The 13,868-nt window shown below is 40.7% G+C and overlaps 1 protein-coding gene across 4 annotated transcripts in view; it reads left to right on the forward strand.

Annotated features, from left to right (window-relative positions):
• Window positions 1–10,953, forward strand: part of Bach2 (BTB domain and CNC homolog 2) — a 475,485-nt gene extending 464,532 nt beyond the window's left edge. For all 4 annotated transcript variants that reach the window (XM_045154010.1, XM_045154011.1, XM_045154009.1 and 1 more), the window contains 2 exons: window positions 1,595–1,801; window positions 6,154–10,953. In XM_045154010.1, coding sequence (XP_045009945.1) covers window positions 1,595–1,801; window positions 6,154–6,639 — 693 coding nt within the window. In that variant the 3' untranslated portion in view covers window positions 6,640–10,953. The remainder of the gene's footprint in view (window positions 1–1,594; window positions 1,802–6,153) is intronic.
• Window positions 10,954–13,868: the final 2,915 nt, after the last annotated feature.

Here is a 13,868-nt window from a genome sequence, read left to right on the forward strand (position 1 = left end):
TTTCATTGTTTATTTTTATTTATTTATTTATTTATTTGAGAGCAACGGACAGAGAAAGAGGCAGAGAGAGAGAGGGGGGGGGGGGAGGGAGAATGGGCATGCCAGGACCTCCAGCCACTGCCAATGAACTCCAGCCACTTGCGCCCCCTTGTGCATCTGGTTAACGTGGGTCCTGAGGAATAGAGCCTCGAACTGGGGTCCTTAGGCTTCACAGGCAAGCGCTTAACTGCTAAGCCATCTCTCCAGCCCTCAGCTCCTTCTTCTACCCATGGATTCTATGCTTTGGTTTCCTTACTGTCTCCCAGACTTTTGGAAAAATTGCTCATGTTCCTTGATTTTTTTCTTTATATATGTTTGTATTATTATCTTACTTTTTCCTCCATCCCTGAAATTTGTTCTGTGTGATCTTATCTGTTGTATTTTTTTATTTGATTTATTTTTTTCTTTAATTTCAGAATTCCTATTTGATTCTTCTTCAGAGATTCAATTTCCTAGATTAATTTATCCTCCATATTTAGGACTTTCCCCTCCAGTTTGCTAATAGTTTCATTCACTTTGAACTATCAGGGTCTTGAACAGATTTCTTCAGTTCATCTTCTGTTTGGTCAGTGATTATTTTAGAAGTAAGATTGTGAATTCTTTCTCTAGCATTTTTCCTATCTTGGTACTTTTGGCTTCCACTATAGGAAGAGGCTAGAAGTGGGTCATGATGGGTTGCATCTTCATAGTCTTGGTGCTTCTTTGATGTGTTTTTTTCATTTATTCAGGTGGTATGATGTCCAGATTTAACTTCTCCCTTTTACCAGGACTAGTAGGTAGTTTATTTTATTTTCACTAGTGCTTGTGGCTGTTTGGGTTCAGTCATAGCAGTGTTTCCCACTTATTTATCATTAAATCTGGTTATACCTATCTGTAAAGTCCCTTTTGTGATCCTGAAATTTAGCTGTAAAGCATTAATGCTAATTCATGGTGAAATGACGGCATTGGCAGAGACTGCTGGCCCTGGAACACAGAAAGTTGTGGATAGGCTCGGGTCTTTTGGGGAACAGTAGGCAAGTTTAGGTCTTCCTTTACCCAAGGGACAGTTAGAAGTGTACAGGCACAAGGCCGGACCCAGGGCATGGAAAGCAGTGCTACAGGTATGATAATCATAGGATAAGACAATGGTTGGGCATAGGGCCTTCTTTAGACTATCTTAGCCAGAGATCGCTTGATCAGGGTCTTCTGAACCTGGAGTGTAGCAAACAGCAGACAGGCTCAAGGCCTGTTTACCTGTGTCATAGTGAGAGGTGGTACAGGCATAGGGCCAGCTGGGCACAAAGCATGGCAAGGAGTGCTTTGGGCACAGAGCCTGCGGGACCCAGGACATGGTAAACAGTCACATGTGTGCAGTGTCTCCTAGTCACAGGGCACAATGAGTACAGGTGTGGGGATCTCCTTTATCCCATGTGTAAAAGAGCTGGCTCAGACACAGGACCTCCTGAAACTGGGGCATGGCATGTGGTCATCTTAAAGTTTTATCATTTTTTAATGCTTTACCTGCCAAAGTTTAAGTCCAGCTGCCCTAATCCCTTTCTGTTGTTCTTGGTTTCAGGTCAAACTTCCTTTTCCTGTAGATCAAATCACAGATCTTCCACGGAATGACTTCCAGATGATGATTAAGATGCACAAGCTAACCTCAGAGCAATTGGAGTTCATTCATGATGTCCGGCGGCGCAGCAAGAACCGCATCGCAGCTCAACGTTGCCGCAAGAGGAAACTGGATTGCATTCAGAATTTAGAATGTGAAATACGAAAATTGGTGAGTTGACCCAACAGTTGTATTTAGGATCCTAAAGTGTCTAGGACTGATGTAAAGTTAAAACAATACAGAGATGGGTCACACTTCAGGGAAGTTTGGGTTTGTCTTTAAACAAGTTTCTTTTTTAAAAATATTTTATTATGTATTTATTTATTTGAGAGAAAGAATGGGCATGCTGGGGCCTCCAGCCACTGCAAACAAACTCCAGATGCATACACCACTTTGTACATCTGGCTTATGTGGGTACTGGGGAAACAAACCTGGGTCCTTATGCTTAGCAGTCAAGTGCCCTAACCACTAGCCATCTCTCCAGCCCACAAGTTTCTGTGTATGTGTGTGTGTGTGTTATATATATATATATTTTTTTTTTTTTGCAAGGAGGGAGAGAAAGAGAGTGAGAAGTGGGGCACCAGGGCCTCCAGATGAACCCCAGATGCATGCACCTCTTTGTACATCTAGATTTACATGGACACAGGGCAATCAAACCTGGGTAGTTAGGCTTTGCAGGCAGGCACTTTAACTACTGTGCCATCTCTCCAGCCCCTAAACAAGTTTTTTAACATAAATAACTTTTAAAGCTGAAGGGTATGTAATTATGTGTCATATCCTTCAGGTTTCATATAGTATAAATCCTTTCTTATTTCTTATTTCTATTTGACATTTGATAAGAGCTGATGCTTGCTATTGCATCTATGAACAGGTATTCTTTTAAGCTATTTCAATGAATAATCACACTGAAACCACACCTTAAGCATATGAATTAGTTTCTATTTTATCATCGTTTTGAGACAAGATTAGATGCAGAAAGCTTCCAGGACATAACAGAACTAGAACATAAATCCAGGCATCTCATTACAGATTTTATATTTTTTTAGCCACTTCTTTCCCTGCATCCCAGCAGAGAAGTATAGGTAAGAAATAGAACACCTGCCTACTGAGGGGCAGTTACCCAGGGAGATGATCTCTCAGCACTCTTTGTGGCCCCAGTGTCCTTGATTTTACAATTTTTCCTTAAAATGGCTGCCACCTCTTCCCTGTGTCTAAGACTATTTTGTCCCAGGAGACAAACTGCCACCTCTTGAGCTCCTGCATGCTCAGAGCTATTGTCCCACCCTTTCTCTTGGTAAGCAACCTTAAGCTACAGTAGATAATGCAGCCTTTGCTTTTTTTTTTTTTTTTTTTTTTGACTGTGGCTTTGAAGGCAACACTTTAACCAAAGTTAGCTTAGCCGTTCTGCTAGTCACATCCTGGAAACTTGTCTTGGGTCTATGTCAAGCTGAAGAAAAGGGACAAAGGGGCACTACACATTTATGGTCAGGATCTAAGTTTGGACCCTCAGACTATTTGCAGCAATGCCTTTCAGAATAACTGTCATTATGAAAACCCAAGAGTAAAGATGAGATGTCTAAATAGCACAGTAAAGTAATAATGTGAATAAGATAGCCCTGAAAGGACTGGAAATATGACTTGGTGGTTAAGACACTTGCCTGCAAAGCCTAAGAACTCAGGTTCAATTCCCTGGTATCCACATAAGCCAGATACACAAGGTGGCACATGTGTCTAGAGTGTGTTTGCAGTGGCTAGAGGCCCGGGCATCTCCATTCTCTATCTGCCTCTTCTTCCTGTCCCCCCCCCCACTCTCTCTCTCTCTCATAATTAAATAAAATATTTAATTTTATATATATATATATATATATTTAAATATTTAATTTTAATGTTAACACAAAGCAAGAAAAGTCAGTCCATGTGTAGTAGCTCCCATCACCTACAAAGTAAAGCCAGGATCCTTGGCAAAGACCCACCCCACTGGGAAATTGGATAACAGGTACCAAAACATCATTAGATAGAAAGAAAAGGCTCCTATATTTTACAACACACTTTGCAGACCTCCAGATTCAATGGAGAGGTTGCCCAGCCAGCCAAGACCTTTTTCAAACCCTTTGGGACCTCCCAGATTGTATTGTTTGTCAGCCATCCCAGAAATAGGTTGCTGGACCAATTTACCTGGTCTCAGTGGCAGGGATGGCTCACATGGATGGAACAACTCCTGACCCGACCTAGTCTTAACCTGCACAATCTCCAACAGGCCTAGCACTCACTTCCCTCTCCCACACTGTCTCCCAAACACTCACAAGTCTGCTTTCAAAGTCTCACAATATGTATTTCTCTCATCTGTTTATTTTTCATTTCAAAACATCTTTTCTTAATAAATTTAGAAATATTTGACAGGGGAGATGATTCAGCAGTTAAGAGTGCTTGTTGCTTAAGCATGAGGGCCTCTCAGGCCAGAAACATCCAAGTTTGACTCCTTAAAACCAATGTGAAAAACCCCAGTCCACAGCATGGACTCTCTGTGGTTCGCTGATGAGCAGAGCTGTAGTTGAGGGAGAGTCTCACCTCAAGAATAAACATGGATGATTGATAACAGGACAACTGATGTTCTCTGGCTGCACACACACCCATGGGGCACACACATCTCCACATACATACACACACCACACCACACACATATTCTATGCACACACAAAAATATATAAATATTTTAGCAGGTACTCTTCTCATATATAAATCTCTCTCCAATACATATACCCACACTGCCTGCCATATTGTACTCATAACAGTGCAGTTCCCATGTCAAAGACCCATTCCTTGTACATATTAGATGCCTGCTTTTCTTTAATATTTTTAATTATTTAGTTAGTTATTTGAAAGAGAGAGGCAGAAAGAGAGAATAGGCATGCCAGGGCCTCTATTCACTGCAAATGAACTCCATATGCATACACCACCTCATGCATTGGGCTTTACACGGGTACTGGGGAATCAACTCTGCAGTCAGGTGCCTTAACTTCTAAGCCATCTCTCCAACCCTTTGTTTGTTTTTTTTTGTTTGTTTGTTTGTTTGTTTTTGATTTTCTTTGTTATTGTTGTTGTTTTAAACTTTATTTTATTTTATTTGTGTGAGAGGGGGGAGAGAGAGAATGAGCACATCAGGGCCTTCAACCCCTGCAAACGAACTCCAGACACATGGCCACCTTATGCATCTGGTTAACATGGGTCCTGGGGAATCAAACCTGGGTCCTTTGGCTTTGCAGTTAAGTGCCTTAACCAGGAAGCCAACTCTCCAGCCCCTTGTTTGTTTTTAAATGGACTTTATTCTTCAGAGCTGTTCTAGGTTCACAGCAAAATTGAGTGGAATATTCAGCATCCCCAAATGTCCCCTCAGCTTTCCCTATAAGAGCATTACATTTGCTAAAATGCATGAACCCTCTATTAACATCTCGTTGTCACCCAGAGGCTCTATTTTAGGGTACACATTCAATGTCACAGGTTCTGTGGGTTTTGACATAGTACAGAGCAGATTGGCCCAAAACCTTTAGCTGCACTAGTCACCAGCCCAGCAGCCACTGACATTCTTACTGTACCTGTAGGTTTGACTTTTTCAGAATATTAAAGATTTGAAATTGTTGGCTTTTACCCTCAGCACTGAAGCAGACCAAAAATGAACCCAACATGGCTCAGGGAAATTTTGCAGAAGAGGGGGCGGAAAGAATGTCAGAGTCACATGTTGGGTCATGATATGCAGAGACATTTATCATACCAATAACTGGGGGCTAACTCCACAATGCACGACCCATTTTCATTAACAAGGAGGGTCTAATGTGAGGGGTAGATCACAGATGAGCCTAAATAATGGTACCAAACTGCCTGTATTTACTGAAAAGAAAACTAATAAATTAAATTTTAAAAAATAGCAACCTAACACATTATGGAGAGATTTTTTAACTATAAGTGTTAGGACTAAGTGTTTCCCAGTTGGTTCTCTACAAACACCAAGTTCTAATTCAGCAGAATATTGACTCCTTCCACTTTCCAGATGGTGATGATTCTGTTGGTTGCCTCCTGGGCCTCCAATCCCACAGAAAGGTGACCATGCCAGTGCATACCTGAACTAGCTGCTCAGAGACAAGGCATGGCAGAAGTGTGCATCCCAGACTCCCTGGACACGTGTATCTTTCAAGTGCTTATATCCTGCTAAAACAAAGATTAGAGAGCTCTCAGAAATGAGGTTTTGTGGGGCTGGAGAGGTGGCTCAGCAGTTAAGGTACTTGTCAGTAAAGCCTAACGACCTGGGTTCTATTCCCCAGTACCTATGTAAAGTCAGATGCACAAAGTGGTACATGCATCTGGAGCTCATTTGTAGTGGTTGGAGACATTGGCACACACATTCTCTCTGCCTTTCTCTCTTTCCTCTCTCTCCTTGCAAATGAACAAATGAATTAATAAGAAATGAGGTTTTGTGCCCTCCAGTTTGGGCTTGATCAAGCTGCCTTCTTTTCTTCTCACTTGTCCAGGTGTGTGAAAAAGAGAAGCTTTTGTCAGAGAGGAATCAACTGAAAGCATGCATGGGGGAGCTGCTAGACAACTTTTCCTGCCTCTCCCAGGAAGTCTGTCGGGACATCCAGAGCCCTGAGCAAATCCAGGCCCTACATCGTTACTGCCCCGTCCTAATACCAGTGGATCTCCCTGGAGCTTCCAGTGTTAACCCCCCTCTCTTAGGGGTTGACCAGAGCCTTGCAGCCTCCCAATGTGTGATGGGGGACAATGCACCCCCATGCTGCCTGGAGCCAGGGGCAGCTCCCCCTGGGCCTCCCTGGGTACCCAGCAACACCTCTGAAAATTGTACCTCTGGGAGGAGGTTGGAAGGTACTGACGCAGGAACTTTTTCAGAGAGAGGACCTCTTCTTGATCCCAGGAGCCAGTCAGTGACTGTGGACTTCTGCCAGGAAATGACCGATAAGTGTACGACTGACGAGCAACCCAGGAAAGATTATGCCTAATGACTTTGATATGCTACCCAATCCTCACACCTCTCCCATCCAGGTGTTCTTCAGTCAGCCCATCTGTTGTCTGAAAGAACCAAGAACAAATTTGGTGCACACTACAGCAGTCTTAGCAGCAATACTTTTCTGAAGTATTCCCTCCTCTCTTCAAGCAGGAGTAATAGTTACCTTCACAATGGTGCTACACCTTGCTCTGGCAAGGAAAGACAACAGTGCTGACACTGTCTGTCTGTGGGTTAATTTCAGACTTCACAGGGATAAACTACAACACCTCTAGGACCCAACCACGGATTTTTTTTTTCTCAGTGGCCCATGTCACAAACCCTATCTCAGGAATTTCTTCTGAATGTTCAATTTTTTTCATTGAAGACAGCTTCTATACACATCAAAGTTTTATAGCTAGACTGTACATATTATATATAATATATAAGAAATATATATATCCATATGCAAGTCCTGCATGCCTCAATTTTCTCATTCTAAAACTGGAAACTTTGTTTCTCATTTCCAAACAGGTTCCAACATTCCTCTTCTTTTTTCTCTGATGTTAGAACTACTTTGATAACTACCAACATGGTCATTTTTTCAATTTAAATCTGTACTTATTTATAGACAAAATTCAATATTTGAAGCTTTTTTTCAAGTTTTTAATCTCGGACCCTTTTATTTTTGTCTGGTTTGATTTGGGCACTACCAAATTTTATCATATGAGCATGTCTTTTTCTTTTTCTGTTGTTTTTCCTTGCAGATACTGTACAGCAATGGTCTCCTTTGCCACTTGCACTGAGTTTTCGGTCAAGCCTATTTTCTTAAATGAAATTGTAACTTCAATAAAACTCAAGTATACTGTATATTCTTTGCTTTTAGTCAAAATTTAAAACATTTTAGCTAATTATAAAGCACTCAGGTGATAATTATGTAGGAAAAACAATCTTGCCAAATGACTTCATCCTAGGATGTGTAGACAACAAACTGCTTGAATATTTTTGTGTCTCACCTCCTCCCCATCTTTCCCTTAATTGCAGATAGAGTTCAGAGTTGATGCTGGATGTTCAGATTCCTAAGTGGGGAGAGAGTTTGAACATCTCATTCAAAAGTGTATCAAAACAATAAGAACCTATAACTTTGTACCAGAACTTTACAAGCATTGGCTCCTAGAAATCAAAGTAGAGCAAGCAGTTCTGTTTCATAGGAAGGGGCCCATTCATTCCAGCCTTCCATCTGACCTCGGCTTGTTCTTAGAAATGTCATGCAGTAGGACCTTCTCCTCTGCAGGACACAGCTCACCAGCCACCAGGCTTTCCTGCCCAGGACTGGCTTCCTGGGACAACTTAGAAGCTGAGGGGTTCGAGTCACAGCCTCAGCTTAAAGTAGCAGCTCCCAAACTAATGCAGCTCACTTAAAAGTAGAAGAGAGCAAGGCTGCTTCATGCTTGAGATGCACTGCAGTCCAGGCTGATGTGTTCTTTCTCCTTTAATTCTGCAAATGCTGAGTTGCTAGTTGTCTAAAAGTAATTTAGACTGGACAGCATACCACCAGAAGTCTACTACCCTCTTCCCAAACACACACACACACACACACACACACACACACACACACACACACACTATTTGTTTCTCCTGCTGCAAAACTGGTCTGCAAGCCAGGGAGAGCATCTTCCCCAGCGCTAGGTTATCCTGACCCCCAGCCACGTTTACAGTAAGGTTTACCCCAAGAAGGAATCAGCTCCTCCTTCCAGTGGTTCCCACCTCCTCTCTCTCAGCAGCCTGAGGGCCGCTCCAGCCTAGCTGTGCAAGGTTGTCCAGAACAGTTTGATGTGGGGATGGGGTGGAGGGCAGTGGGGAATAAAATGGCTGACATTGTTTCTTTATTTGTGCCATTGTTTTGGACAATATTAAAGCTGCATGTAAAAGAAGAAAATAGCATATGATTAGTAGGCAAAAAGTGAAATCATAGTAACATATGTTCTAGTATTAACTTTTTCTGTACAAATAATAGTGCTAAATGTTTAAATATGTATGAATGCTAGTTTGTTGGTTTATGCAGTAGGATTTTTTTAAGGCTCTTCTTTTAAAATAGGTCCACTTTTAAAACCTGACTCTGAGTTTTCATTTTTACAGAGAGAGAGAGAGAGAGAGAGAGAATGTGTGTTGGAGTTAACATTTTTATTATATTACAGGAGTTTTTTGGCCTAATAGAATAGTTCTGTGCTTCGCCATGAGGTTTGCCTTCATAGGAAAATGGTGACAGCCAGGATTTCAAGTCAATGTGAATCATGTGATATTTCATGGGCTAACTCCTCCACCTATTGCATGGAGGAAGCAGCAGACAGTATTTTGTTTATAATTCTCTGGTTGCCTTTTTAAGTGACCTCTCCTCTTCTTTTAAAAAAGGATTGTTTTCTGCTCAAGTCATCACCAGGTACAGATTTTTTCCTGGTAACAATTCACATGCAACTTGTAGTTTTGACCACAGACCAAGTTTCCCCAGGTTTCTGTTTTCAATAGGTCAGAGCTATTGGCAGCCATTTCCAGGAGGCGGAGGGGGTCTCTTCATTTCTCTCCACCCAGATTCAGACCTCTTCTTGCCATCAGCTTCTGCCTCAATTTTTCTTCCTCTCCCTACACCCCAATCTCTGCCATTGGCAATGGGTTAAAACAAAATGAAAAAATACCATTGCTATAAAAACTGTCATTCTATGTTGCAGGTATTTTTAACAAGGAATTTCATTAGCTACTATGAACAGCAACTGGCTGTGTGTGTTCATGTGACATATCTGTGTCTTTTAATATTCTAAACCATTGTTTGTCAGAATTGTTTCTGGGTTGATTCAAAGGAAGGACCAAAAGCAAAATTCCTCAAAATGAATCTTAAAACCCTGTTTTCTTCACTGGGATCCTTTAGTCAACTGCATGCCTTTTATGAAAAGGAAAAGTAAAAAGAACAGAAGAAATAGTGTTTTCACAGTACAGTGAAATTTAGCTATATTTTCAACGATCCTTCCTAACAAAAAGAAAGAGCAGAGAATCACTGTGACAGCCTGGTTGGGTCTCCCAGTGGCCAGGGCCAGCACAGGTGACGCAGACTCATTAACATTCCTCTTGAGCTCAGTCCTCCCTTTGCACCAGCCTTTGTACTCCCATGTCTCTGAACAACCTCCTCCATTCAGATTGGTCAGGCTGTGGGCAAGTGAGTGCTCTGCTGTATGTGTTCATTGCTCTGCGTTTTCTAGGGGTGCCTTGAATAAAATCGAACTTCATTACATACTGATTCTGGAACAAAACAGTTATAGCAACTGTTTGAAAGCTAGTAAAGTTATTAGGCAATCCTGATACTTCTCTTCTGGGTTCCCTAACAATGACTCAAGCGTCAGGTGATGCTGCAGTATAAAGTGCTATTTTGCATGTTTTACAAGTAATTTATTTCTAAAGGTATGCTGCTTTTTAAGATGCACTATATTTTTTGGTGGAATCCTTACATTGCTTTCCCAAGGAAGTTTAAAAAGGCTAATAACTAGTATGTCAACTGCCACATCTCCTTAAAGCAGCTTGAGAGGAACTTGCACGGTAAGGCTGGCTAAAGCCCACACTTTTTCCTCTAATATTTTATGGTTGCCATTAAAGGGGAAGGAGAGGAAGAAACAAACAGACAAGGTTTCAAAAGTATAAACCTTCTAAGAAACGGTGGAGTTTTGCCCAGGAGCTGCTCTGTATCTGTAGAGCAGTGTAAACCTCAAAATGTGCCATAGCCTGCTAAGCTATTCATGCCCCTATTTGGCTACCTGTGTCTACACACCAAGCCAAAGCAAGCTAGGAGCTGTTCTTATTTGACTTCAAAATGCTCCACTGCTGCTTATAGTTTAGGAGGACTCTTAGACCTAAAAGAGAGGAAGAATGAAGATTGTCCTCAAATCACTGAAAGAAAACTAGAGAAAAATAGTTCTCTTAAAAGAATGAAGCTGTTTATTGTATCTGGAGTTAGTGTCCTTCCCAAGCTTGAGGATTTTGTGTAGATCCCATTGCTGACAAGTCAGTCTGTGATATAATATCCTATATGGAGATGGTATTCACAAAAAAAGTCTATGCATGAAAGTATATAATACTACCTGATCCACCTCATGACCCAAGCATCAAAGACTGATGCTGCAGAATATGATATATTTGTGCATAAAAGGTATGTACAAATAGCATTTGCACATAGAAGACTTGTGGCAGATCAAGAATAAATTATTCAACCAGTAATGCAAAAAAAAAAAAAAAAACATGACTTGCAAAGAAAAGGAGTGCACAGTATTTTCCTACACTCCACTGTGGGACGTAATATTTATAACAAATTAACTACCAGTACATTTTAATTGTATCATAAATATTATGCTGACATTTTGTGAAGAATACCACATGGCTGCAGAAGCCAACTTCAGTCATTTTGGCTTAATGTTGTGGCATGGTGGATGTATTTCACTTTTATAAAGAGATGGCTAAACAACTCTTGACTTTAATTTTCATCCTAGTTTATTGACCTCAAATAAAATACAATGGCCTATCAAAGAAGTATACTAAGACCATTCATTTCAGGTAGACTCACACTCCGTGCCAAATGTTCCCAAGGGGATAACCAACATATATATATAGTAGGAACATGGAAGTGGCTTGGACAAAAGGGAGTTTCCCAATAAATTGATGCTAAGTCTTCTATCAAAACATGTCTGGAAACAGAGAGGTAGCCTCCACTTGGATCCTAGCAATGCATTTTGGCTGTGGCAATGTTGGGATGCCCATTCACACTCTGACAAAAAAAATAAAATGGCACTTCTCATGAGTTATCAGGAAGATTGAAAATCCATTTGGGAGGTTCAGATACATATTAGACACAGTGAGCCATTCAAGTGAGAATTTGTTCCAGAATCAGTCTGATGCAAGTGCACCTCTCATATATGCCTTATAAACTCCAGAGGCCATATTCAAAACAGGGTCTTCTCAGTGTATGCAAGGGGCTGCAGCCCCTCTTCTCTTCCTCCCCAGGTTGAACAATATGGACAGTTTTCACACATATCTACCTGTATAACCCTCCGTACCTCTCATAACTGGTCAACAACTGTAACAGGTTACATCAGGTGTTTTTCTACATACTTTTTACACAGATTCTATGGGATTATTAATTCAAATGCATCATTTTATTGTACTAGGTGTTAGGCTTGTCTGTTTTTTTTCTACGTGATTGTGGTTTTTCTTGTAAGATGAAATGACTGTTTATGCTTATTCTCTGTAACTAAGAATTTTTACTTTTGGGGGAAAGCATTGCTATGAACTAATGAATTTAAAGTCATTTACTTATTGTAAATATACTATTGTGTAAAAAAATATTTCACTCAGTTGAATTGCTAGTGTTAACTGAATTTTGTCTAGACACTATTTCTGTTGATGAAATAAAGATATATCATTATGCACTGAAAACTGCCCTTTCTCTAATCCCATATGTGGGGAGCTTTAAAAACCCTCTTCTCCCCATAAGGCCATTTCTCTTCAAGCTTGTACCCTTCCCTCCTACCTGTTAAATCTGATTAGATATTTAGAATTTGATAATGCTAATGTAATCCCTAAACTTGGACTTTTAAAAATGCCTACTGTGTATGAGGGTAGATAAATGGCATTAGAACTATTACACAGTTGTTTTTTGGTTGTTTTTTTTTTTTTTTTTTTTTTCGAGGTAGGCTCTCACTCTAGTCCAGGCTGACCTGGAACTCACTATGTATTCTCAGGGTGGCCTTGAACTCACAGCGATCCTCCTACCATGCCTCCCATATGCTGGGATTAAAGGCATGCACCGCCATGCCCGGCTTTGTTACACTGTTTTGATAATTGTGTTATGGCTATGCAAAATGTTATCACTGAGGAAAACTGGGTGAACAGAATTGATTCTTACAACTATATGTGAATCTACAATTATATCAAAAAGATTTGATGAAAAAATAAAGCAAAGGCTGGAGAGATGGCTTAGTGGTTAAGGTGCTTTCCTACAAAGTCAAAGGACCCAAGTTTGATTCCCCAGAACCCACATAAGCCAAATGCGCAAGGTGCACTTGCATTTGGAGTTTATTTGCAGTGGCTGTAGGCCCTGGTATACACATTCTCTCTCTCTCTTTCCCTCTTTCTCTCTCTCTCTCTCTCTCTCTCTCTCTCTCTCTCTCTCTCTCAAATAAATAAAAATAAAAATATTTTTAAAATAAGTTATGCATAGTGTCACCAACCTTAGGCCCAGTTTCTTTAGAGACTTATGCAGGATCAGCTAAACTCACAAGTTCAAGATCAGGCTGAGCAATATGGTGAACGCCCCCTTCTTAAAACCTAAATGAAATTAAATGGGGTTATGACCCCAAACTAATTCCACATGTTATGAGTTACAGAGACAACAGTTTAGAATTATAGTTGGGGAGAAAACATATTCAAACTATAATAGTTTGTGTGTTTATTTTAATGTAAAGGAAAAGCTTAAATTGCATTGTGGGTAGGCCAGGTATTGATGAGAGAAGCTACCAGAAAAGGACAGGCACAATCTGCTATGAGTAATATATATGCCTGATGTCTACCCAATCCCAGTTTCAAAAGGGCATGAAGTTCAGGACAAATCCTATCTTTTCAGACTGGAAAGTGAAATAATACTGCTGAATGCTCACTCACAGAGTATCCATAGGCCCCTATTGAGTCCAGGATAATTACAGAGAATACTACATTGTGTACTGTTCTGAAAATGTACTGGTCAGATTGTTTTAGGTGCAAAAGGTACATTGGCTTTGCCTGAAAACATGATGGTCAAAACAACTTGAGGGCTGGAAAGACAGCAGAGCAGTTTAAGGCACTTGTCTGTGAAGCATAAGAACCCAGGTTCAACTCCCCAGAACCCATGTAAGCCAGATGCACAAGGTGACATGTGCATAAGGTGACACACACATCTGGGAGTTCAACTGCAGTGGCTAGAGGCCCTGCAATGCCAATTTATTCTCTCTCTCTCTCTTTTGTTCTCTCTCTCCCTCTCTCTGTCTCATAAAAAAGCAAGTTGATATTCAAGACAAGCTATTCAGTCCATTATAGTAAAAACAAGTAGGTTTTAGTCCCATAATTTCCTGTAGGAAAAACTGGTAATGTAGAACTGAGAGTCATATGCATCTTCAACTTTGAAATTTGATCCTGTGGCAAAACAAATTTCACCAGCTATTCCATCCTACAGAA

Source organism: Jaculus jaculus, chromosome 7 (assembly GCF_020740685.1).
Source record: "Jaculus jaculus isolate mJacJac1 chromosome 7, mJacJac1.mat.Y.cur, whole genome shotgun sequence".
NCBI classification, from domain to species: Eukaryota; Metazoa; Chordata; class Mammalia; order Rodentia; family Dipodidae; genus Jaculus; species Jaculus jaculus.